We start from the raw sequence: 14,606 nt of genomic DNA on the forward strand, positions 1-14,606 counted from the left end.
TGTATATATGAATAAGTAGTAAATAACAAGTAATAGCGTTATATATTCACTATAACCTCTGCTGCATCTGTGAAATGCAAAATAATACTAAACATCATTATGGTTTGTCTGCCTAAAGGTACCCAAACTCCGCGGGTTTCAAGTCTTTCGTTTCACAGCTTACTAAACACACAATTAACTGCTAAAATTCTCTCCTTCGGCGTCACAATTAATAATATAGGTCCAATTAGTATTTTTACCCATTTATTAACATAATTGATATTTTTTTTTAAATGCAGCGCAAGTCGATCGAAAGCGGTCACCAATTTTAATTAGAGAATCGCAATACAGTTGTGCTTTTTAGTTTTTTATTTGATAGGTGGCGGCAGCACGGAGTTCCAGTTCAACGCTCTTTGTAACACGTAAAGTAGTATACGTGGGTTGTTCATGTTTTCTCAAAGGCATGTCTTTGTTGATCAAATTTTATTTGTTGTTGCCCTAAAAGGTGGTGCAGTTTTTCCTGATGGAATAGTTTATGTACTTTTTGGCAATAAAACTTTAAAAATTTATCCTAATTAAAACATGTTTTTCGAAAGCTATTCTCAAGATTTTAAAGTCGTAATACTTTCTTTTATTTTGTGTTATCTACATTGTATTGTCTTATTTTGCATTTTTTTGCAATCATTACGTGATTTCAGTCTTATTTTCTGAAATTATAATTACAGAAAAAATAGAGCGATACCGAATTCCAGACAGAAGGTAATTTATATTGGTATTTATTAAACAAAAAAAAAGAGTTATTGTATTTTAATTACCATGGTTTGTTTAAGAAAAATTTTAGAATCAAAAATAAACAAAAAAAAAAAAAAAAAGTCTGGCTACTCTACTCATATATACAAATACAAATACAACGCCACAACAGGGAAAATGCCCAACGAGGTGGCTGAGAAGCCCAACGAGGTACTGACACTTGTATTAGAATCTTCTGGAATTTTTTTGAAGTTGTAAAAACAACATTCCAATTATTACAAACACAATGCAATACGAAACAGAAAATATTTTTTTATTTCGTTGATACAATATGAAATGCTTATTTTTTTTTTTTTTTGGCATTCATAGCTTGTGCAGATTCCTCGAGGTGCTTGACGGGCATCGGGTGAATATCATGAAAAGTTTCTACAAGCATCATCCAATGCGTTTTGATTTTAGCACGTGATGATGAAGAAATTATCACATGACATGCTTCAGTTTAATGGTGAATGTGCTTCATGTGGATATAATCTCTCACAGCACGGGATATTTCTTTTTCACTCTCTTGGATGGAATAATCCACTTCTACTCGTCCATATCCCATTCGTAATCCCCGCAGAAACCGTTCAGTATTGGTTGAGCGGGTATCCCGCGCCTGTACACAGACAGAAATACACATAATATTCAGTACTTTTTTTTTAATCAAATGGTCAGATTAAAAGGAGAAGAAGAAAAAAAAAAACTACAGCAACATCTAAACGAAATAAATCATATGATATCTTGTTTTTTTCCTCCCGGCGTGGATGGCAATCTGCCAGGAAAGTGCGAAAACGTAAAAATAAATAAATGAAAATGTTCGTATATATTTCTCGCTCCATATTGTATAAGCGGAGTTTGTATTCGGAGCTGCGAGTTCAAGTCTCTGATGGGACTTGCACAGTATATTTGAGGCTGTGTGAAATCATCTTTATATATATATATATATATATATACAACTGTGATGTATTGGTGAGTTTTCGAAGACAGAGCGAGAGATAGATCTATTTCTTCGCGAATGAGTTATTCATCCTAATGTTATTTCATCCACTGCACCGAAGAGAAAAGATATGATAGATGTTCTAGAATTTTCTTCGTTGAAAGAAAAAGTTCACGTTATCTTATCGCCACGTTTAGCCAAAAATAAAAATTAATTGCATTCAAGCTGATAATACTACTGTATTCCTTTGCTGGGGAAATTCACGATATAGAGTTTCAATAAAACGATCTGTTTTTAATTGAATTCTTACTCGCTAAAATTCTGTGGTTTGTTAGCTATAGCTGGAAGAAGTGATTATCATATACATAATACAGCAGTGGTTCCCGACCTAAGGCCATATTACCTCCTTGAGGTCCTGTGTGGGGGGGGGGGGGGGCACGGGTGACGAAGGGGTAACAGAGGAGTTTCGCGTGAAGTATGGTAGAAAAAATTGTGAGCACTTTCAGAATCCAGAACCAGGGCCATCTTCACCCATTGGCCCATGTGGACATGACCCGGGCCTCATATCCATAGGGAGTCTGTGTGATAAAATCTGGAGCTATAAGTATGAAGCTGGCCTTCCGCTATAGATGGTGTTGGCCATGGTCGGTTTCAGGCCCGTCCTTTTCGGGGGGGGGGGGGTCAAGGGGGCCGTTGCCCCTCCGGCTTTTGAAAATACACTAAAAATGGTATATGCATATATTTACAAATATATATACATACATTGAGTACATGTTCTTTGCCCCCCCCCGGAAAAAGTTGAAATGACGTTCCTGGCCGGTTTAAGTGCTCCGGCACTGTGCGGCGGGATGCTTAAGTGATCTGTAAATATTAATTAAAGTGGGCTGCAATGTAATTGCTTGGAAAATTTTTACAAAATAAGGTTTGAGGTCTCGGGACATATCAGATGACTCGGAGGGTCACAGTTGGCCTACGTGCATTAGGTTGATCATATACGTAATAAACAATACTCTGAGGAATTGGCACATGTCGGAAAGTGTTGTGTGCACCTAACGCATAGATGATTAATTAGTTAGGGGAGAATGCTGTCATCTGTCTTCAAATTTCGGAAAAAAACAAATCGGCAGGTTATTCTTTGTACGTATTATGCGTGAATTCCGGCCTGGTTGCTCTACGTGAAGAGATTCTGACACTGTGTTTCTAAAACCTAAAGGTGACACGTTCACTTACCTGAGCATTCTACACCGGTGTTGATCCAAGCGGAATGCAGCGCTGTCTACGTCGTTAACGTTAGCGGGGCTCCAGAGACGTTCAGCTACCGAAGATGCTCGAGGCCTGGAAAATAATTTAGTGCGTAAAATAATTGAGACTTTTTTTTTCAAATTCAGATCATTTATAATTCATTTCGGAATGTTTAAAATTCTCTTGATTCTCAAAAGCTCTTTGATATTAGAATTATTTAAAAAATATCCTTTGAAAGACGTACTTTTTTCTCATCGTAAACGTACGTCCCTCAACCACATACTCGTTAGGGAAAATATCGTATGTATATCTTCCCTCGGGTTTGAACCCGGAAGCTTATAAACAAATCCCTACATTTCTAGCTATATTGTAGAAATTTAGCGCATTGTGATCGGCCGAAATGAATTATGAACCATTACGTCACTCCTGGTGAAATTTTTGCTGGCGGCGCTTAACAATAGATACATTTAATTGGGCTGGAATCCAACGTCCACCGTTGGAGTAATTGTTATAGTACGAGACTCACGTAGTGAAGGTTATGTGTTCAATTCCGTCTCAAACCCGCCCAAATATTTTTTATCCATCTTTACTGTCATTTAATTGATTTACTAAAAAATGTTTCCATTTTTGTTTCGGATTTAATCAAATCCGTGTTCACGTGTATCGAGAAGACAATAACAACGTCTCGCGAAGCAAGCGCCCAGCTATCATTTACTGATTCAATGAAAAAATGATTTCATTTTTCGTTAATGAACTTTGAAATTCAGTTCCGCCCAAAACTCCGCCTCTCGTGATGTCTTACTAACTTTTTTTGCTCGCAGTAACCAATCACCGACGTGCTAATGCTTCCTGTGTTACTAATAGTGTAGGGATTGTAATTACGCAACCCGGGACCGTGACAGCAACCTTCACTGTGGTAGACGAGTATTTCACCACCACGCCACTCAGGCGCTTCATGGTTTATCTGGAGCTCCCCAGAATAGTTTGGTAGATACTTTTCCATGTAAAAGGACCACTTCAAATCATAAATAGCCGCACTAATCAATATCTCCAAATTGCCGCTACGCCCCTGACAGTGGTTGGAGACGCACACTTTGAGGAAACACTGTTTTTAGGGGTCTCCTACCTTTTAACATGGTTAAAAATTTTCTCTTATGTGAAAATATTATTAAAAATACTATTTTTCACTAATTTATTTAAAATTTTTACCACCTACATTTGATTGTGTATGCTATCTTACGCCAGTACAAAATCTTACATATCTCAAATACTCAAGTTTTTACAAATTTTCAAAAAACGCATTAAAAACAGCTCGCGCTCATGATAAAATTGCATGAAATGAATGTAATTGAATAAAAATATTATTCAAAATAAAGGAAACTGTTCAGTTCATAAAATGACGAAAAAGATTTGAGATTCATTCATAAATATTTGGTTCATAAAAAAAAAATTCAAAGTTTTTTTTTTAAATATAATTTTTAAAACTCAAAATTTGATTTCGGATAAGATTGAGATAATAAAATCTCAATCTCTTTCACATCATTTTATGAACAGAACAGTTTCCTTTATTTTTTGAATCATTTTTTTTAATTCAATTACATTCATTTCATGCAATTTTATCATGAGCGCAAGCTCTTTTTAATGCATTTTTTGAAAATTTGTAAAAACTTGAGTATTCGAGATATGCAAAATTTTATACTGACATAGGATAGCATATACAATTAAATTTAAGCAGTAAAAATTTGGAATAAACCAATGGATATATATATATATAATGTTTTCAATAATATTTCTACATAAAAAACTGTTTTTTTACAATGTTAAAAGGTAGGAGATCCCATTAAAGAAATGGTCGTGGGAAGTATCGGTCACCCAGACCAATCAAGAACCACCCCATTTTCTGAAATATCATCCAGCCATCGTAAAGACTCAATTACAGGCTGTGGGGGGGGGGGAAGCTTTCATCCACTTTCAACGGACCCGAAGACCTCCAGTGAGTAGAATTTCTTATGAGTTCCGGCGTGTATTGCCGTGCGAACAACACTTACATTACAGTAAACGTCGAAGGATGGTTGATTGGCAATTCTTTTTCCAGGAGAGAGAATTGGAAAAAGCTAATGGCTCGTAGAATGAATAATAGATGCTTGGGTAGAAAAGATGAAGCCGACGATCGAATTTCTTTTCTATGCAGTTTTTAAGGGTCGCACCGTTGTCTTTTTCAACCATCTAAAATACATTTTATGGGGCTGATAGCTATGAAAATCAACGAAGCTACTTACTTCATTAAAAGTGCAATGGTCAATCGGAAAATGAGACCCAACCCCATATTTATTATCTTAGCGATTAATTAATTTGTTACGTGTGTGTTACGGATAAAAGAAAAATTCCCACAATGACTGATGTTTTTATTCGAGGAAACGTTTCAAATTTTAAACTTACCAAAGCCTTGAAAGTAAATTGGTTCCATCAACGTATTCGCCCCACATGCAAGCTTCACCACCGATGACAAGATCTTTCTCTTCTTCGGTCCCTGTAATATCGGAATTATAAGACCATTAGAGGATACACTTTTCTTCCTACCTTTCTTTTTTTACAGCAAGCACAACTCCGGTCTATCGCCGTGGTAAGCTGTGCCGGAAGTCCAGGTGTGTGTACCTAACAGTCTGAGTGCGTATCTAGTGTTGTGTCTGATTTTTAGTGCTGTCATCTATATTTCGAAATAGCATACACAGTCAAATATTGAGTGAGTCAAGTGTGGTGATTGAATATTTGTAGCGTTGTAGAGAGACCTGTTACTCTCTGTGGCGAGACTTTAAAAAAGAAAGATCGGATCGCATTCACGCCTTGAAGTTTGGAATCACAGAACACCAACTTCAGTCGACAACCACTGTGGCGATGCCAGTCTGTCGCTATGACCAGTCGACCAACACAGTGTGTATCAGTGGTTCCCAAGCATTTTCACGCGTGACCGTCCTCTCTACAGGGTGGCCGGTAAGTCCCTTGGCCGGAAATTACTGCAAACCGTTGATCCTAGAGGCATACTTACAAGTAAAATAAAAATATGAACTTTTTATATACGGGCACCCTGTGCCCCAGATTAGAAAATTGTTGCCCTATCTTTCCTGAGCCCAAAAAAAAAAAAATCAACATTTCTAAGTGCATTAGTCACTGAGATATTTGAATTAAAAAAAAATTACTGAGAATGAAGGAAAGAAATGCATTAACCAACAGACAAGCTCATTATTGCCACCTTATATAATGAAAACCCCCCCGTATATCAATTTTTTTTTCGAAAATGACTTTTTTGGCAGTTTTAGATTGAGAACATCATATCTCACCTAATACTGCTTTTGGGTAAAAATACAGCAATGATCTGCACTCTATTAAGAAAAAAAATGAACCCCTTTCGTGTTTTTCAATGGGACGTCCCATCCCCCTTTTTTTTTGCTCTTCCTGTGAAGTTGGGAATTTTTAATGTACGAGGTTTTCATCGTAAGGTGACGATTACGCTGTTTTTTTCCCAATTCAAATACATCAGCGAATATTGCCCTTAAAAACTCAAGCCGTGGATTTTTTTTTTTTTTTTTGGCGTGAAAAGAGACAGGGCAACAACTTTCTTATTGGGTTTTTTAGGACACGGTGTCTGTATACAAAGTTAATATTTTTATTTTAATAACCACACAAAACCTTTTCAACATGAACGACTTATCTGAGGTCAAAACTTATTTTTTTCTAATTGGAAATATGCCTCTAGGATCAACGGTTCGTCAGTAATTTGCGGCGCAAGCGTTGGCTATGCACCCTATATAGGAATTTCATCGGCGACCCAACCTCTTCCGACAACATTTTTTAGCCCACACTTTGGGAACCACTGCTACGTACGAATTATAGTAGAATCTCTTTAAGGAGGTTTTCTTAAAATAATAATAATAAGCCGTTCAAATAGGTGGTCCTTTAATTCAGGTAGAATCATGTGTACGGAAAAAATTCTTCTGTTCACGAAAAGAAATATGCTTTATATGGAAAGTGGACCAATTTTAGTTTTATTTTTTTTTCCTCTCAAGTTATTTCCATGTATTTTTTTTGGTTTGTTCACCCATAAGAACCATTTTTTTGGAAATGAAAAGGTTTGACGAATCCAATGAAAGGACATCGTAATTTTTCAAATTAGATTCCATAGAAATTTTTCTTATAATTTTCCAAAAATTTTATGAGAAATTTCATCTTGATTTTTAATCCGGTGAAGGTTTTTTTTTTTTTTTTTAAATTTTCTGTCCATCAACAGAAATAAATTCTATGGGAATAATTCATTTTTTTTCATTGCGACATGGTACATGACGTTTTACGTGATCAGAATTAATAAAAATATTTCAGTTGAACAAAACTGATTAACCTTAAGGGGCCATTCAAGTATTACGTAAGCAGATTTTCAGCCATTTTTGGCCCCCCACCCCCCTGTCAGCGAAAGTCAGCAAAACACTGACCCCCTCCCGTCAGCAGCTTAGAATATTTCGTATCTTCAAAAAGGGGTGGTTGATGACTTAAGCAACCTTCAAATCCCCCTTTCCCCCTTGTCATCAAAAGTCAGAAAATCCGGAACCCCCTCCCCCCCCCCTCGATGCTGGCGTAATACTTGAATGATCCCTAAATGAAAAGTTGCATCAATTAGAATGGCAAACATATCAAATTAATGCATTCTCTCAAATATTTAATTTAATTGGGGGGTCTCCTACCTTTCAACATGGTAAAAAAAATTCTTATGTAGAATAATATGAAAAATATTATTTATATCCATTGATTTGTGGTGTAGCAGTAGTAGGTAGGGCCTCCATCCAAAAAAAATGGCTCGGGGATCCATGATGTTCTTAAGTCAGCCACCTCGTTGGGCAATTTGCCTGTTGTGGCGTTGTATTTCATGGAATTTTATCATGCACACAAATTGTTTTAATTGCATTTTTTTTGAAAAAGTTTGTAAAAAATCAAGTATTAGAGATATGTAAAATTTTGTACTGGCATAGGAAAGCATACACAATCACATACATATATTTATAAGAAGTAACTTGAGATGCATCAAAGGATATATAAATAATATTTTTAATGATATTTCTACATAAGAAAGTTTTTTACCATGTTAAAAGGTGGAAGGCCCCCTTTAAGTAATAAGCAATATAAGCCTGCTACATTTAAAAATTGTACAATTTGGTTCAAATTGGAAGAGTGGTCAAACATGGGTTAAGAGAAAATACACCGAAGTATAAAAATAGGTTATGAGAAATAAATTACAAAAAAATTATAAGTTTACAGTAAATTACTTTTCCGTAAAAAAGGTGAGAAAATGAGCTATCGGCTAATATGCCAGTACACGTACCGTTGAAGTTACGAGGATCGCACTGGTAGTACTTTTTCCAATCCTGTCCGTAAGAGATGTAGTTCAAGTACCAACATGCGGAAAGTACCATCTGGTAACCCTTTTTCGCGATGGGTGCGATGTAGTTCTCCCACTTATCCATTTTATCGTCGAGGTAAGTGTCTTTCCATACGCCGATGATGCTGTCACTCTCGGCCTGCAATGAATTTTCATTTAATCAAGGAGTTTCTCAGATTTCTATTTGTATTATTTACTGCACCCCGGGTGGAATAATTTTGTTTACCTGGACGTCATTGTCGATAGGATCTTGCCATATCATGTACTTGTATCCAACGTCTTTCACGTTCTCCAGGGTCTTCCTGACGTAGTGCTGTTCAACTTCATTAATTTCTGTGTAGTTGTTCTTCTTCATGAACTCTTTGATTTCTGGGCTAGACTTCCTACAAAGACGTTAATGAGAAACATTATCGAATGAAAGTGACTCAATATTTAACATTCATCTATGACTACATGACATTCATGCTCACAATGGGTGTTAGGCCGGTATTACACTGTAAAATTTTGATAAAAGTTCTTATTATAAAACTTGAAAAATGCCTCCAATAAGCTCATTGGTTACATAGGAGGGAATGTAATTTATACGAATATTGGTTGTTTTTCCTAAGTTTTATAATAGGACTTTTATCGAACTTTTATAATGTAATACAGGTCTAAGGCCGGCAATACACGGTAAAAGTTTCAGAAAAGTTCTTTTACAAAACTTGAAAAATGTTCAACTAATATCCTAATAAGTATATAAGGTTACATTCGAGCGAATGTAGCAAATATGCTTCTTGGTTGATTTTTCATTTTTTATAAAAGGTCTTTTATCAAACTGTAATGGTGTTATAAAATTTTTATAAAAATTATTTTTTTAAAACTTCAAAAATGCAACCTCTAAGCTTATCGGTTACATTCGAGCTAATGCAACTGATCAGCTTATTGGTCGTATTTGCCAAGTTCTATAAAATAACTTTTATAAAATTTTTACAGTGTAATACCGGCCTTAAGAAAAAAATTTTTTAAGTTATTTGTTATCACATAAACGCTTTCAACTTCGATATCATATATTAAAATGAAATACAACTTCAATATTTACAATTTTCAAAAATTTGTAGCCTAAAAATTCTCACAAATTTAAATTTTACAATTCTACATATAACATATTACTGAGGAATTCGATTTTTTGTTACAATTAAGGTGGATAAATATGACATCTTTGCACGCGACTTGTGTTTCAAACAATATCTTTAAGAATGAGACCTTTTTTTTGTATGTAAAAAACTTACCAGCAAGCGTAATAGACTTCATCCATTCCCAGATGAATGTATTCATCTACGAAGACCTCTTTGACTTCTTTGATAAGTTCCTTGAAGACGCTGTAAGTCTCATTTAACATCGGATTCAGGAACTCTGCAGCTGCGTGGTCAGGGTATTTCGGCGTGTATGGCTCTTCGGGCCCTTCTCCGTAACATGGAGTCAATAATTCTATCGAAATAAAATGCATCATAAAATTCTTTTTTTTTTTTTACTGGCTGATTTCGGATTTTGGCAGTAGCATGTACAGGAAACTTGCGGATTGATTTCAAAGATTCTCCCATTTATGAACAACCTAGTTACACCGAAACGAATTTGCAGACAACATATATCTGCAGCAATATATTTAATAACAGCTCTTCGAGATAGTAGTCGGGGACCAGGGTTATGCCGGATTACTGGAAGTCCAGAAGTACTGGAAGTCCGTTGAAAAAAACCTCCCTAAATAATGTGAACGTTTGTGAATAAACACGTACAAGGCTCAATTTCCGCATGGGCGGTGCCCATTGCTCCATGATTTTGATGCCCAAAATCAAAACAAAATATGTTCATTGATTAACGAAACATCTTTGACCTTTTTCACAGAGGCCCCTCATAATTTCCTCTTTGCCCTCCCCATATCAATGTCATGCTCTGAACACGCAGTCACAATGCTTTCCTCGTCGACACACGAAGGGAGCCAGCCTGAAAACGCCTGATTATAGGACGGGCGAGACTAGTCCGCGACTTTGTCAATAGAGAGTCTACTGTACTACTAAACATTTGGTAAGCGATCGAATACCGTTTAGACAACCCAACTAGCTACTAATGTTGCTAACAACGAACTTAATTTAACCTGCAAATAAACGTGAGGAGCTGTCCTCTTTATTGCAACTGAACATGATTGGTTCTCACTAGAAGTAATCACTTTTGGATACCTTTTATCCCGGGTACCCTGTACTATAATAATGCAGAACGATTTTAACACCTCACTTGTGTCGTCCGATCTGGGTTCGGACTCAGTGCAATATTTGTAATTAGACGATTTTTTTTTGTGACGAGAAAAATAGGTTTTTCTTTTCACCTAAAAGGCCAAATTGAATTTGTTTATATGTTATTTATTTATGCAGGGTGTTCTGTAAATGGACCGACAAACTCGAAGGGTTGTTAGTAGACATCAAGAGGAACAAAAATTGCAATGGAACATGGTGTCGCGAACCCCGGTGAGAGGGTGAAAATCGCGAGAAACGCATGCGGGTTTCGACGTCAAGCTGGAACGACAAAAAGTCTAATGATAACTACGAAAAAATTCATTTCGTTAATCATTACAAGAGTTGTTGGAAGTGGCAGCTGCTGACATCATTGCACAGTCTACAACGACATTAAAAACGATTCCCGGACGCACTCGAAGGCACCACGTATGCTTTTTGATGTCTGCCGCAGCGACGACAATCCGTGCCATGAGATCCTCCGGTGTGTCCACAGGTGTCGCATAAACAAGTAATTTAAAGTGACTTCATAGGAACCCACGAACGCATTCAGCGATCAACTGCCATCCACGTTTCGTTTCCTCTGGATTCAGAGGCTGCATGCGTTTTTTGCGATTTTCACTCTCTCAACGTGGTTTGAGACACCATGTTCCATTGCAATTTTTGTTCCTCTTGGTACCTACTAACAACCCTCCGAGTTTGTCGGTCCATTAACAGAATACCCTGTATAATACATGAAATTAAACGGGGGGGGGGGGGCGGCGGCAAAACTTCAATTTTTTATGCATTTTTGAAACATATTACATAGTTGAGAGGTTAAAAGTGCTGGACCAGATTTTGCTGCAGGAAAGTTGGTCATCCATGATTTAGGGTGGAATCCTATATTTAACCATGAATTAACTGACTAATTAAAACGCTTTAGACCTTGTCATAGGCCGCAGTAGTTCTTGCTTTACTCACGGGTCCCGAAAATTAAAGTTAATCCCTCGATAAATGCCAACACACAATACCTACCAAGAACAAGAAAAATATCCAATTATTCTTTCTGTTACTTTAAAATGAATATGACTTAATGATTGTATACTCGAGCTTACCGGGAAAAGCTTTTCCAAAAGCCTGAGTGTGTCCAGGAGTATCGAATTCGGGTATGACTCTGATGCCACGCTTCCGTGCGAATTGAATTATGTCACGGATTTGCTCTTGCGTGTACACGTGCTTCGGACTGTACGCACCCTGCGAATGTGAAAATACCAAATAAAATATCATATATCTTTTATCGTTCATCTTCATCTTTTTTTCGCAGTATATATATATATATATATATAACAGAGGAACTCACCAGTTGTGTCAGATTGGGAAACTTCTTACTCTCGAATGGAAACGATTGGTCGTCTATTATATGCCAATGGAATACATTGAACTTATTATAAGCCATTGCATCCTGAAAAAAAAGTTGCGATACGTGTTAAATAAATACACTATGTCAATGGCATGTTCTCATGTGAGTTCACTAATACTATAACTTGATTAGAAACCTTGGTGACGCAATCCTTCATCTTCTATGAACTTACTCAGAAATCAATTTAATAAGTTGAAAGGATCCCACTCGTGGATGTTGGGGCTGGGAGGGGGGGGGGAGACACAAGGGGAAAGAAATACAATTTGGTCCAAAGAGACCGGGCACGACTTCACGTTAATATTCCTTAGCTCCAAAGGAACCCATGAACGAAAAAAAATGAGAAACACGCTAAATGCCCGTATACACTAGCGATCGGATCTTGCAATGAAAGCATTCGCAAATGGTTGTTCAGTAATTTGTACGGTGTTGTGAACGATTCTTGCGCTGTTTTCACTGAACCCACCTGGAATCGGTTTTTTCAAAGAACACAAAGGAAAGAAAGGAACACAAAGGAAGTTTGTGTACCCACGAGCGGATTAGAACCACTGCAGGGGGGTCGTGCGTTGCACGATCGGCGCGCTAGTGTATACGCGCCTTAAGATTAACGTTCTAAGAAATCTTCAATGAATCTTGTTATTTAACTTCAGGCATCCGCAATTTTCACTTCCACAATGGAATACAGATGGCTTCTCGAACACGAAACCAAGCATAACTCTGGCATCATAAATGCGTTAGGGCCATGTATATTCACAAACAACATATTCCGTTCGATATCCAGTAGAAACTCCCACACGTCTTCGACGTCCATGTACAGTTTAGTAGTAGTAGTAGTAGAATAAAGCCGCTATGCTGTCGTGTGGTCATCTTGTTGGACTGTCGTCGTGAGGATTCAGGTTCGAACCCCGTTGACGACTAGTGTCGGTCGGCTGAAGTTGGGTTTCTGCGATTTTCCAACTTCGAGGCGTGAATACGAGTCGGTCTCCCATTTAAAGACAAGAAAGTCTCTCCGCAAAGCGCAAGCAGATCTACAACATGATACTGACACAACATGAAAATTCAAGGAAATTCATGCATTTACCATCTTTACTCCAAAATACAGAAGTCAGAGAGCTGCACCAGAAAAAAACAAAACAAGCACAATTCTAACAACCTAAATACGTTAAGACTATGCATACACTCAGAACACACATTCCGGCATGCACCAATTCGCTAGAGATTCAGTAGAGGAATGTATGCGAGGTACATGTACGGTCAAGTAATAGCAGGTCATAGCGACGAACTCGCATTGTGGGAGGAGCTGGATTCGAACTCCACCTGAGGCATAATAGTGGGTGGCTGAAGTTGGCTTTCCGTGGTTCTCAACTTCCAGGTGCGAAAATGAGAGCCGATTTCCCCGTCCAAAAGATCTCGCCACAGAACGCAACAGACCTACAGCAGTACAAATATTCTATCATAACACCATAGGCGGAGATAGACTTGGAAGTCTGGGGCACGATGATGATGATGATGTCAATTCATATATACGTATATACATTAGATCAGTCGACTCCACCTTTGACACTGGGGGGGGGCATTGTCCCCCACGCCCCCCCCCGTATCTCCGCCCATGCATAACACTACACCCACAGAGTTTGAAATACAAATGACAGCACGGAAAGTTCACACACACGGACACACTTTCGGCATAAAGCCGGGTTTTCCTGGGAGCAGGTTATCTGCTCCGTGTGTAGCGTGTAAACGCTGACTGGTTAAAAAACCACCTGAATTTCAAGTTTTTAACCAATCAGCGATTTCACGCTGCACTCACCGTAGAAAATCTTTTCCTAGGAAAACCCGGCTTAACTCACTCTGTAGTAAACTACCCGTAGCAACAGACCGGAGTTGTGCTCGGTTATAGAAATAAAAGGTAGTAGAAGTATCATCTGCTTCTCTTGCATATTTACGAAAATGCCAGATGACTGAATTTCAGTCGAGCGACAACCATCATTCGTGTGAACTTAAGTACCGAAGAGAATTTAGGGGGTCTAAGTATATGCATGTGATTATAACGCCGACCGGTCATCGACTTCGGTGCTGGGTTTTACTTTTTAACAAGAACCGAGAAGAAGATTTTACAGGGGACCTCTCGACAAATTTCTTCGTTTCTTTTCTTCAATGTAATGCCACGGGGATTAAAGTGAAACGAAAATGGAAAAAAAGAAAAATTTTCGCAGCAGCATCCTGTCGATAAGAATAATTGAAAAGAGTCGAGAGGAAATATAAAGCTTTTCGCGCAAAGAATCAATAAAAGAACTTTGAAGAGAAAGAGACACGTTTCTTCTCTTTTTCTTGTCTTTTCCTCTTCTCCGCCGGGATTTAGGTCTAGCCCCACACTTCGGGACCCAGAAACACATAAATCCTTAGTAGTATTTTATTTAAAGATTTTCAATACCGATGTGGAGACCGTGTTAGGAAAAAGAATTAATAAAATAATAGGAAATAAGAAATAATAAAAGAAGCTTATTAAGAGAAGCGAAGACAATATGAATAAATATATATTACACATCCGAAGATTCTGTTTTTTTCCTT

The 14,606-nt window shown here is 37.5% G+C and overlaps 1 protein-coding gene across 1 annotated transcript in view; it reads right to left on the reverse strand.

The window, feature by feature from the left end:
* Nucleotides 1–760: 760 nt before the first annotated feature.
* LOC149076183 (beta-hexosaminidase subunit beta-like) overlaps nt 761–14,606 on the reverse strand; it is a 33,139-nt gene continuing 19,293 nt past the window's right edge. The window contains exons 6-13 of the mRNA XM_089243731.1: nt 11,979–12,080; nt 11,734–11,872; nt 9,644–9,842; nt 8,599–8,755; nt 8,316–8,511; nt 5,387–5,477; nt 2,936–3,040; nt 761–1,384 (exon numbers count right to left, since the gene is read on the reverse strand). Coding sequence (XP_089099857.1) covers nt 1,315–1,384; nt 2,936–3,040; nt 5,387–5,477; nt 8,316–8,511; nt 8,599–8,755; nt 9,644–9,842; nt 11,734–11,872; nt 11,979–12,080 — 1,059 coding nt within the window. The 3' untranslated portion in view covers nt 761–1,314. The remainder of the gene's footprint in view (nt 1,385–2,935; nt 3,041–5,386; nt 5,478–8,315; nt 8,512–8,598; nt 8,756–9,643; nt 9,843–11,733; nt 11,873–11,978; nt 12,081–14,606) is intronic.

The sequence above is a fragment of the Pholcus phalangioides genome, unplaced genomic scaffold (assembly GCF_987345545.1).
Source record: "Pholcus phalangioides strain wild (caught in Gottingen) unplaced genomic scaffold, Ppha-v1.0 ptg000015l_1, whole genome shotgun sequence".
Lineage (NCBI taxonomy): Eukaryota > Metazoa > Arthropoda > Arachnida > Araneae > Pholcidae > Pholcus > Pholcus phalangioides.